We start from the raw sequence: 17,252 nt of genomic DNA on the forward strand, positions 1-17,252 counted from the left end.
TCTCAAATAAGACGGCCTAGCCGATCGGCTCGTGATCGGACACCATTCCACACACATGGTGGTGATTGTGCTGGAAATTGGTAATGATAGTAATTATGGTTGATGTCTCTAATGAGATGGCCTATTCGATCGGGTCGTGATCGGACTCCGTATTAAAAACGGTGGTATTGATATTGAGAGTAATTGTGGTTGATGTCCCTAATGGATGGCCTAGCCGATCGGGTCGTGATCGGACTCCGTACTTAATTTACAGTGGTATTGGTATTTATGGTAATTGTGGTTGATGTCCCTAATGGATGGCCTAGCCGATCGGGTCGTGATCGAACTCCGTGCTAAAAGTACGGTGGCATTGGTATTGTGAACACTGGTATTGCGGACAATGGTATATCGATATTAAAAATCTCCCAATGTGAGATATGGAAATTAATTTGAACACTGTCTTGATCCTAAATTGAGGTTTGATGTTGATTAAGGCTTTCATTGATATTATGATAATCTTGTTTGTATTAATTGTCATACTATTTAGAAGGTGTTTAGTTATACATACTAGTACTATTCGACGGTACTAGTGTCCCTTTTGCCGGGGGCGCTGCATCTTTCAATGGATGCAGGTGGTTCCACAGCAGGAGATATTGATCAGCGATAGCAGTGCACCTTCTTCCCAGCTGACTTGGTGATCCCCACTTTATTTCGGGGTCATGAATCTTTTGTACTAGTGTATCCTGTTTGAGGTATAGCCGGGGCCTTGTTGCCGGCATTATCATTGTACTCTTCTTTATCTATAGAGGCTCCGTAGACATAGTGTGGGTTGTGTTTTGGTGCTGAGGAAAGACAAACTATGTTATGTTGTGGACGTGTTACTTGTCCATTTGAGACTTTAAAAATGATAAAACTATTGGAACTGAATTGGTATTGTAGACATGAACACATTTTTGTCTAATTAATGATAATATGTATTATCTCTATTCATTGATGAATTTGAGTAGAATGAAATCTAACAGGATTGCTCGGTCGGGTGCACTCGGTTGAGCGCCGGTCGCGTTCCTCGATTTTGGGGCATGACACACGGTTTTCGAAACCAATTCGATCAGATCCTAACCAGAGGGATCCTAGTTTGTGGTGTGAGTTTCATAAGACTCACGACCATAGAACCGGGGACTGCCGACATCTTCGTGAAGAGGTGGCAATGTTGCTAAATATTTGCCATCTTAGAGAGTTTTTAAGTGATCACGCCAAAAACAATTATAGCCGAAGCCGGGACAATGCGGAGCCATCGAAGAGAACAGTAGGGTCGCCTTGGATGACCATCAACACGATCTTTGGGGGAAACAAAATCAATGGGGTAACTTTTTCAATAGCGAAGAAAAAGAAAGATATCGGTGACTCACAACAAAAGAGTTTGGTAACCTTCAGAGGATGACATCACCTTCACAAAGGAGGACGTTGACGGACTTCTTCAGCCACACAATGATGCTTTGGTAATCTCTCTCAATGTTTTAGATTTCAAAATTAAGCTTGTTTTAGTTGATCCAAGAAGTTCAACCAACATCATACAATGGAGAGTCCCGGAGCAAGCAAAATTAACTAGGAACATCATTTCGGTAACAAATCTCCTAGGTGGCTTCAACTTGACAAGTGTGAAAACCCGGGGAGAGATTCTGCTCCCCACTCACGCTGAGGGTGTAACAAAGACCACCACATTTGAAGTGGTAGATGGCGACATGGGATATAACGTGATCCTCGGGAGGCCGTAGATACACGAGATGAAGGTTGTACCCTCAACATATCACCAGCTGTTAAAATTTCCGATGCCAGAAGGAATCAAGCAAATAAGAAGGGACTAACCAGCAGCGAGGGAGATGAACGTGGTGACTATTTCCAGCATCAAGGGGAAAGACTCCAACAAATAGCAATTACAGGAACCGATGACTTTACCCTTTCCGAATGAAGACAATAAAGGCGAGGAGTCATCGGAATCCTGCCAGGTTCTGTCATATTTTCAGGTACCAGAGGAGACGGATGCGACCAAGTCGACCGTGGAAGAACTCGAACAAATGGCTTTGTCCGAAGAGTTTTTGGAAAGGAATTTTCATCTGGGAACAAGATTAATTACCGAGCTCAGGTTGGAATTTCTAAATTTACTTAAAACTAATAGTGATTGCTTTGCGTGGTCGCACTCGGATATGACATGTATCCCATTGGAGGTAGCGGTAAACAAGCTAAGTCTGGATCCAATCTTTCCATCGGAAAGGCAAAAGAAATGCCCGATAGCAGAGGTCGGGAACAGGTTTGTTAAAGAAAAGGTAACCCGAGTACTCAATATCGGTTAGATCCGGGAGGTAAAGTATTCGGAATGGTTAGCAACGTAGTTGTAGTACCAAAAAAGAATAACAAATTTAGAATGTATGTAGACCATAAGGATTTGAATAAGGCGTGCCCTAAAGACTCATTCTCGTTCCCGAACATTGATCAAATGATTGACGCTATGCCCAGGCACGAGCTAATGAGTTTCTTTGATGCTTACTCAGGGTACAATCAGATCAAGATGAATCCGGAGGATCAGAAAAAAAAAACTTCTCTCATAACAAACTTTGGCACATATTGCTATAATGTGATGCCTTTTGGGCTTAAGAACGCTAGAGCCACTACTTATCAGAGGCTCGTTAATAAATTGTTTGAGAATCAAATAAGCAAAACAATGGAAGTATATATTGATGAAATGTTAGTCAAGTCTTTGAATGCAGGATATCATTTGAAACGTCTCCAAGAGACTTTTGACATTTTGAGAAAGCATAACATGAAACTCAACCCGGAGAAATGTGCATTCGGGGTTGGTTCCGGTAAATTCTTGGGGTTCCTGGTCTCGCAAAGGGGGATCGAGGTAAATCCCAAAAAAATCAAAGCTATCGAGGACAATCCAGGCCAACTGGCAAGTGTGAAGGAAGTATAAAGACTGACCGGCAGGTTGGCGGCTCTCAGCAGATTCATCTCACGGTCCTCGAAAAAGTGCCATCACTTCTTTTAATTTCTAAATTAGAAGAATGACTTCATATGGACTCCGAAATTGCAACAGGCACCGAACGGCCTAAAAAGATACCTGTCCAACCTGCGTTACTGTCAAAATCAGGAGAAGGCGAGCAGTTGCTGATCTATCTAGCGGTCTCGGAAGTGGCGATAAGTGTTGTTTTGGTGAGAGAATTAGAACGTATGCAATTTCATGTTTATTAAGTTAGTAAAATATTGTCAGGAATAGAGACTCATTATCCGCACATCGAGAAGCTTGCCTTGGCTCTAGTAGTTGCCTCTCGAAAGCTTAGGCCTTATTTTCAGTGTCACCCAATAGCCGTTATGACAACCTTTCCCTTAGAAAATGTCCTTCACAAGCCTGAGCTGTCAGGCAGTTTGGCTAAATCGGCGGTCGAAGTTAGTGAATTCGACATCGAGTATAAACCAAGGACTGCAATTAAGTCGCAAGTTTTCGCCGATTTCAGTGCAGGATTAATGCATATGGCTGCTAAGGAAGTAGTGCTGTTGTCAGGGACGACATCGAGGGTTTGGACCTTGTTTATGGATGGATCCTCTAACGTAAAAGGTTCTAGTCTCGGGGTAGTTTTAATTACGCCTTCGGGGGCCTAGAAAGAAAAGTTTAAATTTAAGATCGGAAGAAGCTGGTATGGTACTTGCGCCAAACAATGCATGTTATTATTTATCAGGAACTCCCCATAAAGGGAGCCCGTCTTCTTCCATTCCTTCTCCGAAGCCAGTGGCTTCATATAATTGGAAAGCTCCACCGGCCTGGACAGGAGATGACACTCCTTTGAAATCGAAAGAGTGGAGCTTCGCCTTCCTTGGGGATCTTAAGAAGGTATAACATAGATGATTCCCAAGTTACCATAGTTAGGAGACCGAGGAGGATAGGCATCCCTTTCTTGATCAGCTGATGTCGGTGGAGGAGATGTATTAGTGCTAGTGGCGAAGGAGCAGCTGGCGTCGGTAGATGTGACGTTGTTGGTATTGAAGGAGAAGAAGTAGGTTTGGCAGAAGGGATGGTGATTGTTGCTTGCTCAGTGGTTGAAGGCAGAATAAGCTCAAGGTCCGAACATTTTGGACCGGAGACAACAATGAGGGCCGAGAAGCGAGAGTTAGCATTCTCAACCAAGCCCATCTCACCCCAAAATGCATGAACGTCATGCGACGATGTGTTTTGAAGCTCCCCCGGCTGAGCATCTGGTTGAGCTAATGCAGATCCTTTTCTCCTTTGAAGGGGAGCCTTCGTCAACGAGGACTACTATGGCCGGCTCGGATGGTATTTTCTTTACTCTCTTTTCCTGAGTCCCAACCGAGGTGGAACATCTTCTCCACTCAAAAGCCTTGGACACTCTCTCTTGAAATGACCAAATTCTTTGCACTCGAAACAACCCCTCCTCTAACGGAACTACTGCTCCTGATAACCTGAGGAATTACCTGCAGAAGCCTGAGCGGACAAGGCATGATGAGAACTCTGCGCTGGTAGTGCACTGAATGAAGACTGGCCTGAGTAAGTACTGTAAGAACCATGGCTAGCTGATGCACCGCGATGAGCTGGATGACCCGTTTGAGCGTGTCTGTAAGAATGACCCCTACCGCGGCAAAACTGACCCCCTGAAGGAACACCGTTGTAATCACCTGGACCACGAGGCCTCCTAGCATCTCTCTCTCCATGTTCCTAGCTACGAACCATCTCTATCTGCTGAGCAATGTCCACTACCTCATCAAAGGTAGCACCAGATACTCTCTCCCTAGTCATAAGTAACTGCAGCTGATATGTGAGGCCATCAATGAACCTCCTCATCCTCTCCCTATCAGTGGGAACCAACTAGACTGCGTGACGAGCCAACTCAGAAAATTTTATCTCGTACTGCGTCACGGACATATCACCCTGGCGAAGCTGTTCAAATTGTCTGTGCAGCTCCTCTCTGCGGGACTGAGGCACAAACTTCTCCAAAAAAACCACGTAGAACTGCTGCCAAGTAAGGGGTGTTGCGACAACAGGACTACGCCTCTCGTAAGTCTCCCACCATCTGAGTGCAGCCCCAGAAAACTGAAAAGTAGTGAATGAGACCCCACTAGTCTCCAGAATACCCGTTGTCCGAAGCATCCGTTGACACCTATCCATAAAACCTTGAGCATCCTCTGACTCAGTACCGCTAAATGGTGGAGGTCGAAGCCTCTCAAATCTCTCAAGTCTCCTCTACTCATCATCTGCCATAACAGGAACTACCGTGGCCTAAGCAGCTGCAACCGGCTAGGCTGGTAGTGCCCCCAGTATCTGAAGTCCCTGTACTACCTGGTCTGGAGTACGGGAAACAGGGGTATGAGTACCTCCCCCGGCTGAGAAGTGGCAGGTGCGGCCTGAGCCGAAACCACCTGAGAAAGACTAGTGCAAGCTGCCAATATCTAGGTCAAAGTCTCCTGAAGGCCTGGAATCTCAATGGGCACAGCAGGTGCCTGAGCTGATCCTGTCGGCTCAGCTATATCTGGAATTTGCTCCTGAGCTGGAGCAACTAGTGGTACTACAGGTGCTGGTCCAACTGTAGTACGAGCTACACCTCGACCTCTACCTCGACCCCGGCCTCTCGTGGCCCTAACTGGTGGCATTGGTGGCTGGCCGTCCGATGCGGTAGTATGTGTCCTCACCATCTATGAGAGAATAGATTAACAAAATTTTAGTTTCCGGAATCAACAAATTCGCACGACATAATACAATAAAGTGAAATTTTCCTAAGGGTCCTGCAGCCTCTCAAAGATAAGTACAAACGTCTCTGTACCGATCCGCAAGACTCTAAACTAAACCTGCTCATGACTCGTGAGACCTATGTAACCTAGGCTCTGATATCAACTTGTCACGACCCAAAATCCTAACCTATCGTGATGGCGCCTATCTCAAGACTAGGCAAGCCGAAAATCTCAATAAACCACAAATTCTTTTAAGTCTGAAAATCTCAATATTATGGAGTAGAAATGATCACAAGGAACTTCCCTCAAGTTTTCCTTGAAAAACTAACAAAAATCGCCTATCCTCAAGCTCCAATTTATCAAAAATGGCGAATGGGACGAAGTCCCTGCTTTATAATTCTACCTAGACAGCCTCGGTCCTGCCTCGATCTTGGTCTTCGATCCTGGTCCTCGATCCTGGGCCTCGATTCTGACCCTTGATCCTGGCCCTCGATCATGACCCTCGACCCTGGCCTTCGATCATGGCCCTCGACCCTGGGCTCGATCGTGGCTTCGATCCTGGTCCTCGACCCTGCCTTCGATCGTGGCTTGATTCCGGACTCGATTTTTGGGCTCGATTCTGGGCTCGATTTCTGGCAGAAGGAATTTCCATTAGAAGGAAATTGCACCAGCTGTTGTAGTTCAATGTTTGATCTGTTAACCATTTGAAACTCACCTGAGGCCCTCGGGACCTCAACAAAATATACCAACAAGTCCTAAAACATCATACGAACTTAGTCGAATCCTCAAATCACCTCAAACAACGCTAAAACCATGAATTACAACCCAATTCAAGCCTAATGAACTTTGAAATTTCTAATTTCTACAAATGACTCTGAGACCTATCAAATCACGTCTGATTGACATCAAATGTTGCACACAAGTCATAAATAACATAATGGAGGTATTCTAATTTTTAGAATCGGATTCCGACCCCGATATCAAAAAGTCAACCCCCCGGTCAAACTTTTCAAAAATTCAACTTTCGGCATTTCAAGCCTAATTCTACCACGGACCTCCAAAAAAAATTTCGAACATGCTCCTAAGTCCAAAATCACCATACGGAGCTACTAGAATCATCAAAATTCAAATCCGAGGTCGTTTACACATAGGTCCATATCCGGTCCACTTTTCTAACTTAAATTATCAATTATGAGACTAAGTGTCTTATTTCACTCTGAATTCCTTCTGGACCCGAACCAAATAACCCGGTAAGTCATAAAAGAACTATAAAGCATAAACTGAGCAGTAAATGGGGGGAACATGGTTATAATACTCAAAACAATCAGCCGGGTCATTACATTCTTCCCCTCTTAAACAAACGTTCGTCCTCGAACGGGTTTAGAATCATACCTGGAGTCTCAAATAAGTGTAGATATTTGCTCTGCATCTCCTGCTCAATCTCCCAAGTAGCTTCTCCGGCTGGCTGGCCTCTCCACTGCACCTTCACTGATGTTATGCTCTTTGACCTCAGTTTTCTAACTTGCCGGTCTAAAATAGCCATCGGCTCCACATCGTAAGTCAAATTACCGTCCAGTTGTACTGTACTGAAATCCAGAATATGAGACGGATACCCGACATACTTTCGGAGCATGAATACATAGAACACTGGATGAATACCTGATAGACTAGGTGGCAAAGCAAGTTCATAAGCCACATATCCAATTTTCTTAAGTATCTCAAAAGGCCCAATATACCGAGTGCTCAACTTGCCTTTCTTCCCGAACCTCAACACACCCTTCATGGGTGAAATCTTGAGCAGAACCTTCTCCCCAACCATGTGAACAACATCACGAACCTTCCTATCGGCATAACTCTTCTGTCTAGACTGTGTCGTGCGAAGCCGTTCCTGAATTACTTTGATCTTCTCTAAAGCACCCTGAACCAAGTCGGTACCCAATAGCCTAGCCTCACCTGGCTCAAACCAACCCACCGGGGACCGACACCATCTCCCATACAAAGCCTCATACGGAGCCATCTGAATACTCGACCGGTAGTTGTTATTGTAAGCAAACTCCGCGAGTGGCAGAAGTTGATCCAAAGAACTCCTAAAATCAATGACACAAGCGCGTAGCATATCCTCCAATATCTGAATAGTGTGCTCGGACTGTCCGTCTGTCTGAGGGTGAAATGTTGTATTCAACTGAACTCGTGTGCCCAATTCTCGTTGCACTGCTCTCCAAAACTTTAATGTAAATTGCGTGCCCCGATATGAAATGATGGACACTGGCACACCGTGTAGGCGAACAACCTTGCGAATATAAATCCCAGCCAACCGCTCCGAAGAATAATTAGTACCAACTAGAATAAAATGCGCAGATTTGGTCAACCGATCTACTATCACCCAAACCGCATCAAACTTTCTCAAAGTCTGTGGGAACCCAACTACGAAGTCCATGGTAATACTCTCCCACTTACACTCCAGAATTTCAAGTTTCTGAAGCAATCCCCCCGGCCTCTGATGTTCATACTTTACCTGTTGACAATTTAGACACCGAGCTACAAACCCAACATTATTTTTTTCATTCGCCTCCACCAATAGTGCTGCCTCAAATCTTGATAAATCTTCGCGGCACTTGGATGAATGGAGTACTGCGAACTGTGAGCTTTCTGGAGAATCAGCTCATGCAAACCATCTACATTAGGCACACATAGCCCGCCATGCATCCGTAATACACCATCATCTCCAATAGTGACTTCCTTGGCATCACCGTGCTGAACTGTGTCCTTAAGGACAAGTAGATGTGGATCATCATACTAGCGCTCTCTGATGTGATCATATAAAGAAGACTGAGAAACCACACGGGCCAAAACTCGATTCGGCTTGGAAATATCCAATCTAACAAACTGGTTGGCCAAGGCCTGAAAATCCAAGGCTGAAGGCCTCTCTGCTACCGGTAAGTATGCTAAGATTCCCAAACTCTCCGCCTTACGACTCAAGGTATCGGCCACCACATTGTCCTTTCCGGGATGATAGAGAATGGTAAGGTCATAATCCTTAAGCAACTCTAACCACCTCCGCTGCCGCAAATTAAGATCCTTCTGTTTAAACAAATATTGTAGACTCCGATGGTCGGTATATACCTCACACTAGACACCGTACAAGTAATGCCGCCAGATTTTTAAGGCATGAACAATAGCTGCTAACTCAAGATCGTGGACTGGATAATTCTTCTCATGTACCTTTAACTGTCTGGATGCATAGGCAATCACCCTACCGTCTTACATAAGCACTGCGCCGAGACCAATACGCGATGCGTTACAATACACAGTATAAGACTCTGAACCTGTAGGCAACACTAATACTGGAGTTGTAGTCAAAGTTGTCTTGAGCTTCCGAAAGCTCTCTTCACACTCATCCGACCACCTGAACGGAGCACCTTTCTGGGTAAATTTAGTCATAGGCGATGCAATAGACGATAATCCCTCCACAAAACGACGATAATTACCGGCCAAGCCGAGAAAACTCTGAATCTCAGTAACTGGAGATGGCCTGGGCCAACTTTGAACTGCCTCTATTTTCTTTGGATCCACCTTAATTCCTTCACTGGACACTATATGTCCCAAGAATGCCACTGAACAAAGCCAGAACTCGCACTTAGAGAATTTGGCATAAAGTCTCTCCTATCTCAGTCTCTGTAATACAATACCCAAGTGTTGTGCATGCTCCTCCTGGCTACGTGCGTACACCAGAATATCATCAATAAATACCACGGCAAATAAATCAAGATATGGCTGGAATACACTATTCATCAAATGCATAAATGCTGATGGGGCATTAGTTAGCCCAAAAGACATCACAAGAAATTTATAGTGGCCAAAACGAGTCCTGAATGCCATCTTTAGAATATCCGAATCTCAAATTTTCAACTGGTGATACCCAGACCTTAAATCAATTTTGGAGAACACCCTCCCCCCCTGAAGCTGGTCAAATAAGTCATCAATATGCGGCAAAGGATGTTTATTCTTGATTGTAACTTTGTTCAAATGCCTATAATAAAAAGCACATCCGTATAGTACCATCTTTCTTTTTTACAAACAAAACCGGTGCACCCCAAGGTGACACATTAGGCCTAATAAACCCATTTTCAAGGAGTTCCTGAAGTTGCTCTTTCAATTCTTTTAACTCAGCTGGTGCTATACGATACGGAGGAATAGAAATGGGTTGAGTGCCCTGCACCAAGTCAATACCGAAATCAATATCCCTGTCGAGTGGCATACCCGGCAGGTTTGCAGGAAATACATCCGGAAAGTCTCGCACGACTGGTACTGAATCAATAATAAGAGTATCTGCATCAACATCCATCACAAAGGCCAAATATGACAGACATCCCTTTCCAACCATACGTTGGGCCTTCAAATAAGAAATGACCCTAGTAGGAACAAGATCTAGAGAACCTCTCCATTCAACCTTTGGCAACCCCGGCATCGTCAACGTCACAATTTTTGCGTGACAGTCCAGAATAGCATGACATGGAGACAACCAATCCATACCCAGGATTACATCGAAATCAACCATACCGAGTAATAAAAGATCAACTATAGTCTCCAGTTTCCCAATAGTTACCACACACAACCGATACACACGATCCACTGTAATAATATCGCCCACTGGTGTAGATACACAAATAGGTAAAACTAAGGACTCTCATGGCATATCCAGATAATGAGAAAAATACGATGATACATATGAATAAGTGGAACCAGGGTCAAATAATATAGAAGCCTCCATGTGGAACACTGAAACAATACTTGTGATCACTGCATCTGAGGCAACAACATCTGGCCTGGCAGGAAAAGCATAAAATCGAGAATGCCCGCCACCTGATCAACCTCCTGTCACGACCCAAAACTAACCCTTGTCATGATGGCGCCTATCGTAGAATAGGCAAGCCGACTCATTTCCAAAACAAACCAATATTTTCATTTTAAAGATAATTCCAAGGTTATTTAACATAAAACCTCCATTTAAAGAGTTCAAATCAAAGAAAAATAGAAGTGCGGAAAAGAAAAGCCCGACATCAGGGTGTCACTAGTTATGAGTATATACTACAATCTGTCTAACAATATCAAAGCTAACTCAGCCCGAAAAATAGCTAAATGCAACTAGAGGAAGATAAGGGGGAGAAGAGCAAGGGTTGCGATCGCCAAACAACTACCTTGCTATCTCCAAGAAAATCTGCAACCAGAACACTCAATAACCGCTATCGTGTCCAGCTATACCTGGATCTACACACAAGGTGCAGGGAGTAACGTGAGTACGCCAATTCAGTAAGTAACAACAATAAATAAAGACTGAGCAGTAGTGACGAGCAATAAAGCATATAACGTTCATATCAGGAAATCTCAGTAAAATACCACATGCTCTTAAAAATCAGGATTTGAATCAAACATCTCGTTTAAACCAGTTCCAGTAAAAATCATTTTAAAGACATTTTTCCAACAGTTTTTCAAACAAAGGCTCAATGCAAAGGTGAGCAAAAATGATGAAATCATAAACAGCCCCTCGGGCAAAACATCACTCATATACAGCCCCTAGGGCAAAACATCACTCATATACAGCCCCTCGGACAAACCTCGCAGTCACTCGTGCCACTCGGGCATACCTCACAATCACTCTTGCCACTCGGGCATACCTCACAATCACTCTTGCCACTCGGGCATACCTTACAATAACTCATGCCTCCCAGTCACTCAGCACTCGGCACTCGCAGTCAGCAGGTACATGCGCTCACTGGGGGTGTGTACAGACTTCGGAGGGGCTCCTTCAGCCCAAGCGCTATAATCTGCACGGACAACTCACGTGCGATAATAATAAAGTATGCTGCAGGAGGGTAGCCCCGATCCACACTCATCCTCACAAATCAGACCCTCAGCCTCACTCATTCATAAAGTATGTTACAGGCGGGCAGCCCCGATCCACACTCATCCTCACAAATCAAGCCACTCGGGCATTTCAGTAAAATAGGGCATTCGGCCCAAAACATTTATATGCATCAAAATAGAGTCATAAAACTGAGTTATGCGGTAAACAAGTATAAACATGACTGAGTATAGATTTTCATTCAAAAACAGTGAGAGGATGATAAGAAACAGTCCCTAAGGGTCCAAACAGCATTGGCGCAAGGCCCAAACATGGCATTCAGCCCAATTTATAGAAATTCTTTCTAAAACATATAAGTATCAAATGGTTTCAACAAAATATGCAACTTTACAGTTGCTACGGAATGGAAAAAGTCACAAATCCCCAATAGTGCACGCCCACACGCCTGTCACCTAGCATGTACGTCACTTCAAAATAGTAGAATGATACAAAATTCGGGGTTTCATACCCTCAGTACTAGATTTACAATCGTTACTTACCTCAAACCGGTCAAATCTCTACCCCGCAATGCTCTTGCCTCTGGACTCGGCCTCCAAATTCTCCAAATTTATTCACAATCAGTATAATACCATCAATATATACTAATGGAATGAATTCCACAAGAAAGGCTTCAAAATTAGACCAAAACCCGAAATTGGCTCAAAAATTGCCTGTGGGGCCCACATCTCGAAATCCAACAAAATTTACAAAACTAGAAATCTCATTCACTCACGAGTATAACCATACCAAATTCATCAAAATCCGACATCGTTTGGTCCTTCAAATCCTTAAATTACTTTTCCAAAGTTTCCAAGCCCTAATCCTTCATTTTTACTAATTACCATGATTAAATAACAGAAAATCACCATATATACAAGTATTAGGGCTCAAGTAACTTACCTCAACGAAATCCCCTTGATTCCCTCTTCAAACCCCTCCAAAGGCTCCAAAAACCGAGTTGAAATTGTGAAGAATGACCAAAATTCGTGAAGGGTTCTATTTAAGGACGCTGCCCAGGTTTTTCGCACATGCGGCCATTTTCTCGCACCTGCGCAACTCATTTAATCACACAGATTCCGCATCTGCGGACCCCTTCCTCGCATCTGCGGTCCCAGGTGCGCATCTGCGAAACCAATCCAAACTCCTCCTCTCCGCATCTGCGCTCAAGGCTTCGTACCTGCGGGCTCGCAGATGCGGCCAATTCTTCGCACCTACGTTCCCAGCCTCACCCGCACCTGCGCACTCCCCACGCGCACCAGCGGCCTCGCACTTGCGACCCTTTCTTCCGCAGGTGCGGAAATAGCAGAAGCAGCAGCTCCAGCTGCAATTTCTAACTTCAACAAATCCGTTAACCACCCGGAATCACCCCGAGGCCCTCGGTACCTCAACCAAAAATACCAACAAGTCATATATCAATATACAAACTTAGTCGAACCTTCGAATCACTCAAAACAACATCCAAACACCAAATTACCCTCGGATTCAAGCCTAAGAACTTTTAAATTTCAAAATTTGGCAACCGATGACAAAACCAACCGAACCACGTCTCAATGATCTCAAATTTTGCACACAAGTCCTAAATGACATAACAGAGGTATTCCAATTTTCAGAATCGGATTCCGACCCCGATATCAAAAAGTCAACCCCTGGTCGAACTTCTCAAAAATTAAAACTTTTGGCATTTCAAGCCTAATTCCTCTACGGACTTCCAAATAATATTCTGGACACGCTCCTAAGACAAAATCACCATACGGAGCTATTGGAATCATCAAAATTCTAATTCGAGGTCGTTTACACATAGGTCCATATCCGGTCCACTTTTCTAACTTAAAATTTTCAATTATGAGACTAAGTGTCTCATTTCATTTCGAGTTCCTTCCGGACTCGAACCAACTAACCCGATATAACATAATATAGCTGAATAACACAAAAATAAGTAGGAATGGAGAAAACAGGGTTATAACTCTCGAAACGACCGGCCAAGTCGTTACATCGAGGCAGATGACGGAACCCCTCGGAAGCCCTGTGTAAGACAAAAATAGAGTTAGCGATTTATTCATGAGATTTCTTATGTTCGAACAAAGAGAAAAGAAAGAAAGACTTTGGCTTACCATGGTGCTTGGCCTTCTACTCGTACTTGGGAGCCATTTCCTTCCACCGACGGGTTTCCGGAGTCGAAATATCCAGAATTTTCTGAACCCATCGATCCAGACCGGGAACCCGTGGTGGTTCCCAACAGGTAGCTGAAACGAATGAAGTCAAAAAAGAGAAATTCAGCAAAACAAAAAATTATTATTTTTATGAAGGAAGGAAACAAATATCCAAATACTTAGGGAATTGATTCCACGAATAGGGAAAAGTTGGAGCTGTTATCGGGATAATGTCCCTGGTAGCAATAACGACGAACCGTTCCATTCATCCACGGTCGTTATCATCATCTACACTGGTGAGAAGGGCGTGGTACCCCGTTTGCTGAAGTTTAATACTCCTCCACGGAAAAACTTAGGGAGTAAAGATTCATCATATGTGCAAGAGTTAGGGTTTCTCCGATTTCAGTGCATAATTAACAAAGTAAGGCCATCGTCCGCCATACGGATGGACCTACTTGTACTAAGCAGGCCTAATACCATTGGCAAAATTCGAAAATTATTGGGTCGAGTCCTTCACTCGGCCCCAAATAGAAGGGACCCAAAGTAAAGGGATACGTATAGACATACGTAAACCCCTCTCTGGAGTAGGTAACTCGCTCTACCATATATGGGGCGAGAATCTTAACATTGGGGTAGTTGCAGTCCTTCTTTATGGTAGGGATACTAGAAGGGCGAATGAGGAGGGGCACTTGCAAACTGGCCAAAACCTGTGGCTTTGGGAATTTGCAGATGGGTTTTGTTCTTAAAGATCGGATGAGGTACTAAGATGGAGTGGAATGATGGTGTTAATAGTTGGGGGTTCAGACTCAGCGTCAGCCTATTTGGATTTGTTCCTCTTCGGACCTCCACCGAAGAGAAGACCAGTGTTCCCAAAAGAAGCAGTGTAAGAAGACTAAGACATGGTGATAGAAGATTGATAAAGATGTTGTTGCTAAGAAAGTTGGAGGCTGTAAAAAAGTCCTAAAGAAATTCAGAGAAAGAGAGAGATTGTTAGAGTAGTAAAAGTGAAGAAGTAAAAATGATGAGTAGTGAAAAAGATATAGACAGCAAAACTTGTGGTCATGATTACCTCAAAACCCGGTGAAAATACTTGCTTAATCACGGGATAACACGTGTTTGGAGTATTTAAATATGAGGAGATGTGTGTACTTTCAAATGTCAAAAACTGTTCAGGAACTTTCCCGCCAAGAAAAGAATTCTTATCTACTTTCCGGTAATGTTGAATTGCGTCATCGAAAAGTAAGGGGACTATCTGTATTGGGTAAAATTGGTTGGTAATAGGTGGTCGTATGATGGGATGACACGTGGAACCGAAGACAAGCAAAGGATGAATCAGAAGATAACTAGTACCAGGTGCAAAGTGTGTAACCGGTACTAGATGGATTCCGAAGGAAACATGACCAATAATAGAAGCTCAAAAGTTTGGACATCGGATAGCATTCAACGTGCGGCCGTTACAGAGAATATTTACATTCAAAGCCTGCCGTTATGCACCCATCAATAACGCTTTTATTCTCATTCAAAAAGAACTTGATTTTAGGATCTTGTGTCCCTAGGAATAGCTATAAATATCAGATTCGTAACTCTTGTAAGGGGAGGATAGATTCTGCGCACAAAAGCTATAACATACTGTTTCAAGCTCAATCAAAAGCATTTTTATCATTGTTCTATCATTGTTACTATTCTTTCTCTAGGAAAGATCGGGCTCAGAATCAGGCTTGCTACTTTCCTTTTAATCTCAATCACTAATCTTATTTTTGTACTATTTATTGATCATTTTTTTATCAAATCGATTTGTTTTTCTATAAACCACATCACAAATTCAACTGTACCGTTTTACGGGTAAACATAGGTAAATTTTATTTGTTTGAAAATTTATCCTCAAGTGCATAACGTTTTTTAAATATGAGACTTGAGTTAACTTTAAGAGGTTAACCATTCACATTTAACTTAAAACCCAAGATGATCCTTAAATAGTGCCTTGTTAGCATTTTTGCAAACTTTAGCCTGATAGAGCAATTGAAATACCTTGCTAGAAAAGTTGAGCTTTGAAGTCTTCTTTGTAACTCTAAGAATTGTAAAGAATCTCGATGAATTGCTTGATTGATGGACAAAGTGTATAAGAACATATGAAGTAAACTTACACAACATCCGACATGCAGGGGCTGATGCAATATAGTCCAAACGGGTTTAACTGAACCAAGTATTTTTATGACAGAACATAATTTTTTATGCGAAAATCACTAAAATTTCAACAACTACTAAGTTCTAAACCCATACGTTCAAAACTGCAACAAATTCAGTGCCGAGAATATAAATATTGGATCCATCAAATTCATTTCTTGTATCTGCCTCTGCCTTGCAGCTACTCCTACCATTGCAAATATGCCGCGGTTTTGTCGCCAATAACGCCATAAACAATATCCACGTTAGCTTCCATTAGTTTCTTCATGAGAAAACTAGCCTTCTCTCGAGCTCTCACTGACCCTCTAACAGAAAGATCAGCTATCACAGATGAAAACTCAGGCAACCTCAGAGCATCTCTTATGCATCCCTCACTTTCATCAAATAAACGGAGTAGAATATCAGCAGCTCCCTCTTTACTCAACATGCACCTTCCCTTCAAAATTTCCAACATTGATAGCACAATTTGGTCTGTCTCTTTCAAAGCAGTTAGTCCCTCTTCAAATCTTGCAAGCAAGCATAGGATAGCCAATGATGTTCCAGCAAGATCCTCACAATCAGAACTTTCTACTAATTTGATCAGAATCGGAACTGCCCCCGCTCGGACAGCCACCGTGCAATTCCCATGAAACTGCGCCAGTTCAACCAATGTGCTTAGGAAGTGATGGGAAGCAGGGCCTCTTGGTCTCGAGATTGCCTTTACGAGAGCCTCAACGGTTCCAGCCACTCCAAATTTTGCCTTGTTCTTATCTAGCATTGCCAAACTGCAGAGTAGTGATGCTGATATCCTACTTGGTTCAGCTGAAGTTGAGGATAGGATCACAGAGTTGAGAAACAGGATCTTATCCATGTCTGCTAGTGACTGCTTGAGATTAGGATTGAGTGAGAGGTTGAAGAGAATGGAAAGTGCGAGAAGTTGAATAGTTGAAGAGGAGGGAGACATGGATAGGCTGAGCAAGGTAGAAATGGAACCATCTGCTTGAGCTAACAAGTTCCTATTTTGAGGGCTCACCTTTGTGATTGAAGCTAAGGTTACAAGAGTTTTCTGCTGATTTTCATGGGATTCAGACTGTAATGAACTAAGGCATTCAGCAATTGCCTCCCGTGCCCTCATACTTGCCATTTATTCAGATGATTCAACTCCTTTCTGAAGGTTTTGTAGAGGATTAATCTTCTTTCATGAATGCACTGCTCTATTTTGAACACCTAAGGGGCATGAGAACATCAACTTAACAATATAATGACAATACCGACGATGGCCTTCTATCATTGGATTCTCAACCTACAGGATATTTAACAAA

General features: G+C 43.2%; 1 protein-coding gene across 1 annotated transcript; it reads right to left on the minus strand.

The window, feature by feature from the left end:
• Positions 1 to 13,604: 13,604 nt before the first annotated feature.
• LOC104091540 (U-box domain-containing protein 11-like) lies at positions 13,605 to 17,074 on the minus strand. The gene is made up of 3 exons (XM_070183796.1): positions 16,143 to 17,074; positions 13,755 to 13,860; positions 13,605 to 13,640 (listed from the first exon to the last, which is right to left on the minus strand). The coding sequence occupies exons 1-3, from the start codon at positions 17,072 to 17,074 to the stop codon at positions 13,605 to 13,607; spliced, it is 1,074 nt and encodes a 357-aa protein (XP_070039897.1).
• Positions 17,075 to 17,252: the final 178 nt, after the last annotated feature.

This window comes from Nicotiana tomentosiformis, chromosome 8, assembly GCF_000390325.3.
Source record: "Nicotiana tomentosiformis chromosome 8, ASM39032v3, whole genome shotgun sequence".
Lineage (NCBI taxonomy): Eukaryota > Viridiplantae > Streptophyta > Magnoliopsida > Solanales > Solanaceae > Nicotiana > Nicotiana tomentosiformis.

Bases quoted from the DNA above. Each gene is read 5' to 3' on its own strand.
- LOC104091540 (XM_070183796.1), bottom strand. From the start codon at position 17,074: ATGGCAAGTATGAGGGCACGGGAGGCAATTGCTGAATGCCTTAGTTCA. The intron at 13,861-16,142 runs GTAGGAGTAGCT...CATTCGTTTCAG, and splicing joins ACCGCGGCATATTTGCAATG to CTACCTGTTGGGAACCACCA. The intron at 13,641-13,754 runs GTACGAGTAGAA...TGTCTTACACAG, and splicing joins TGGAAGGAAATGGCTCCCAA to GGCTTCCGAGGGGTTCCGTC.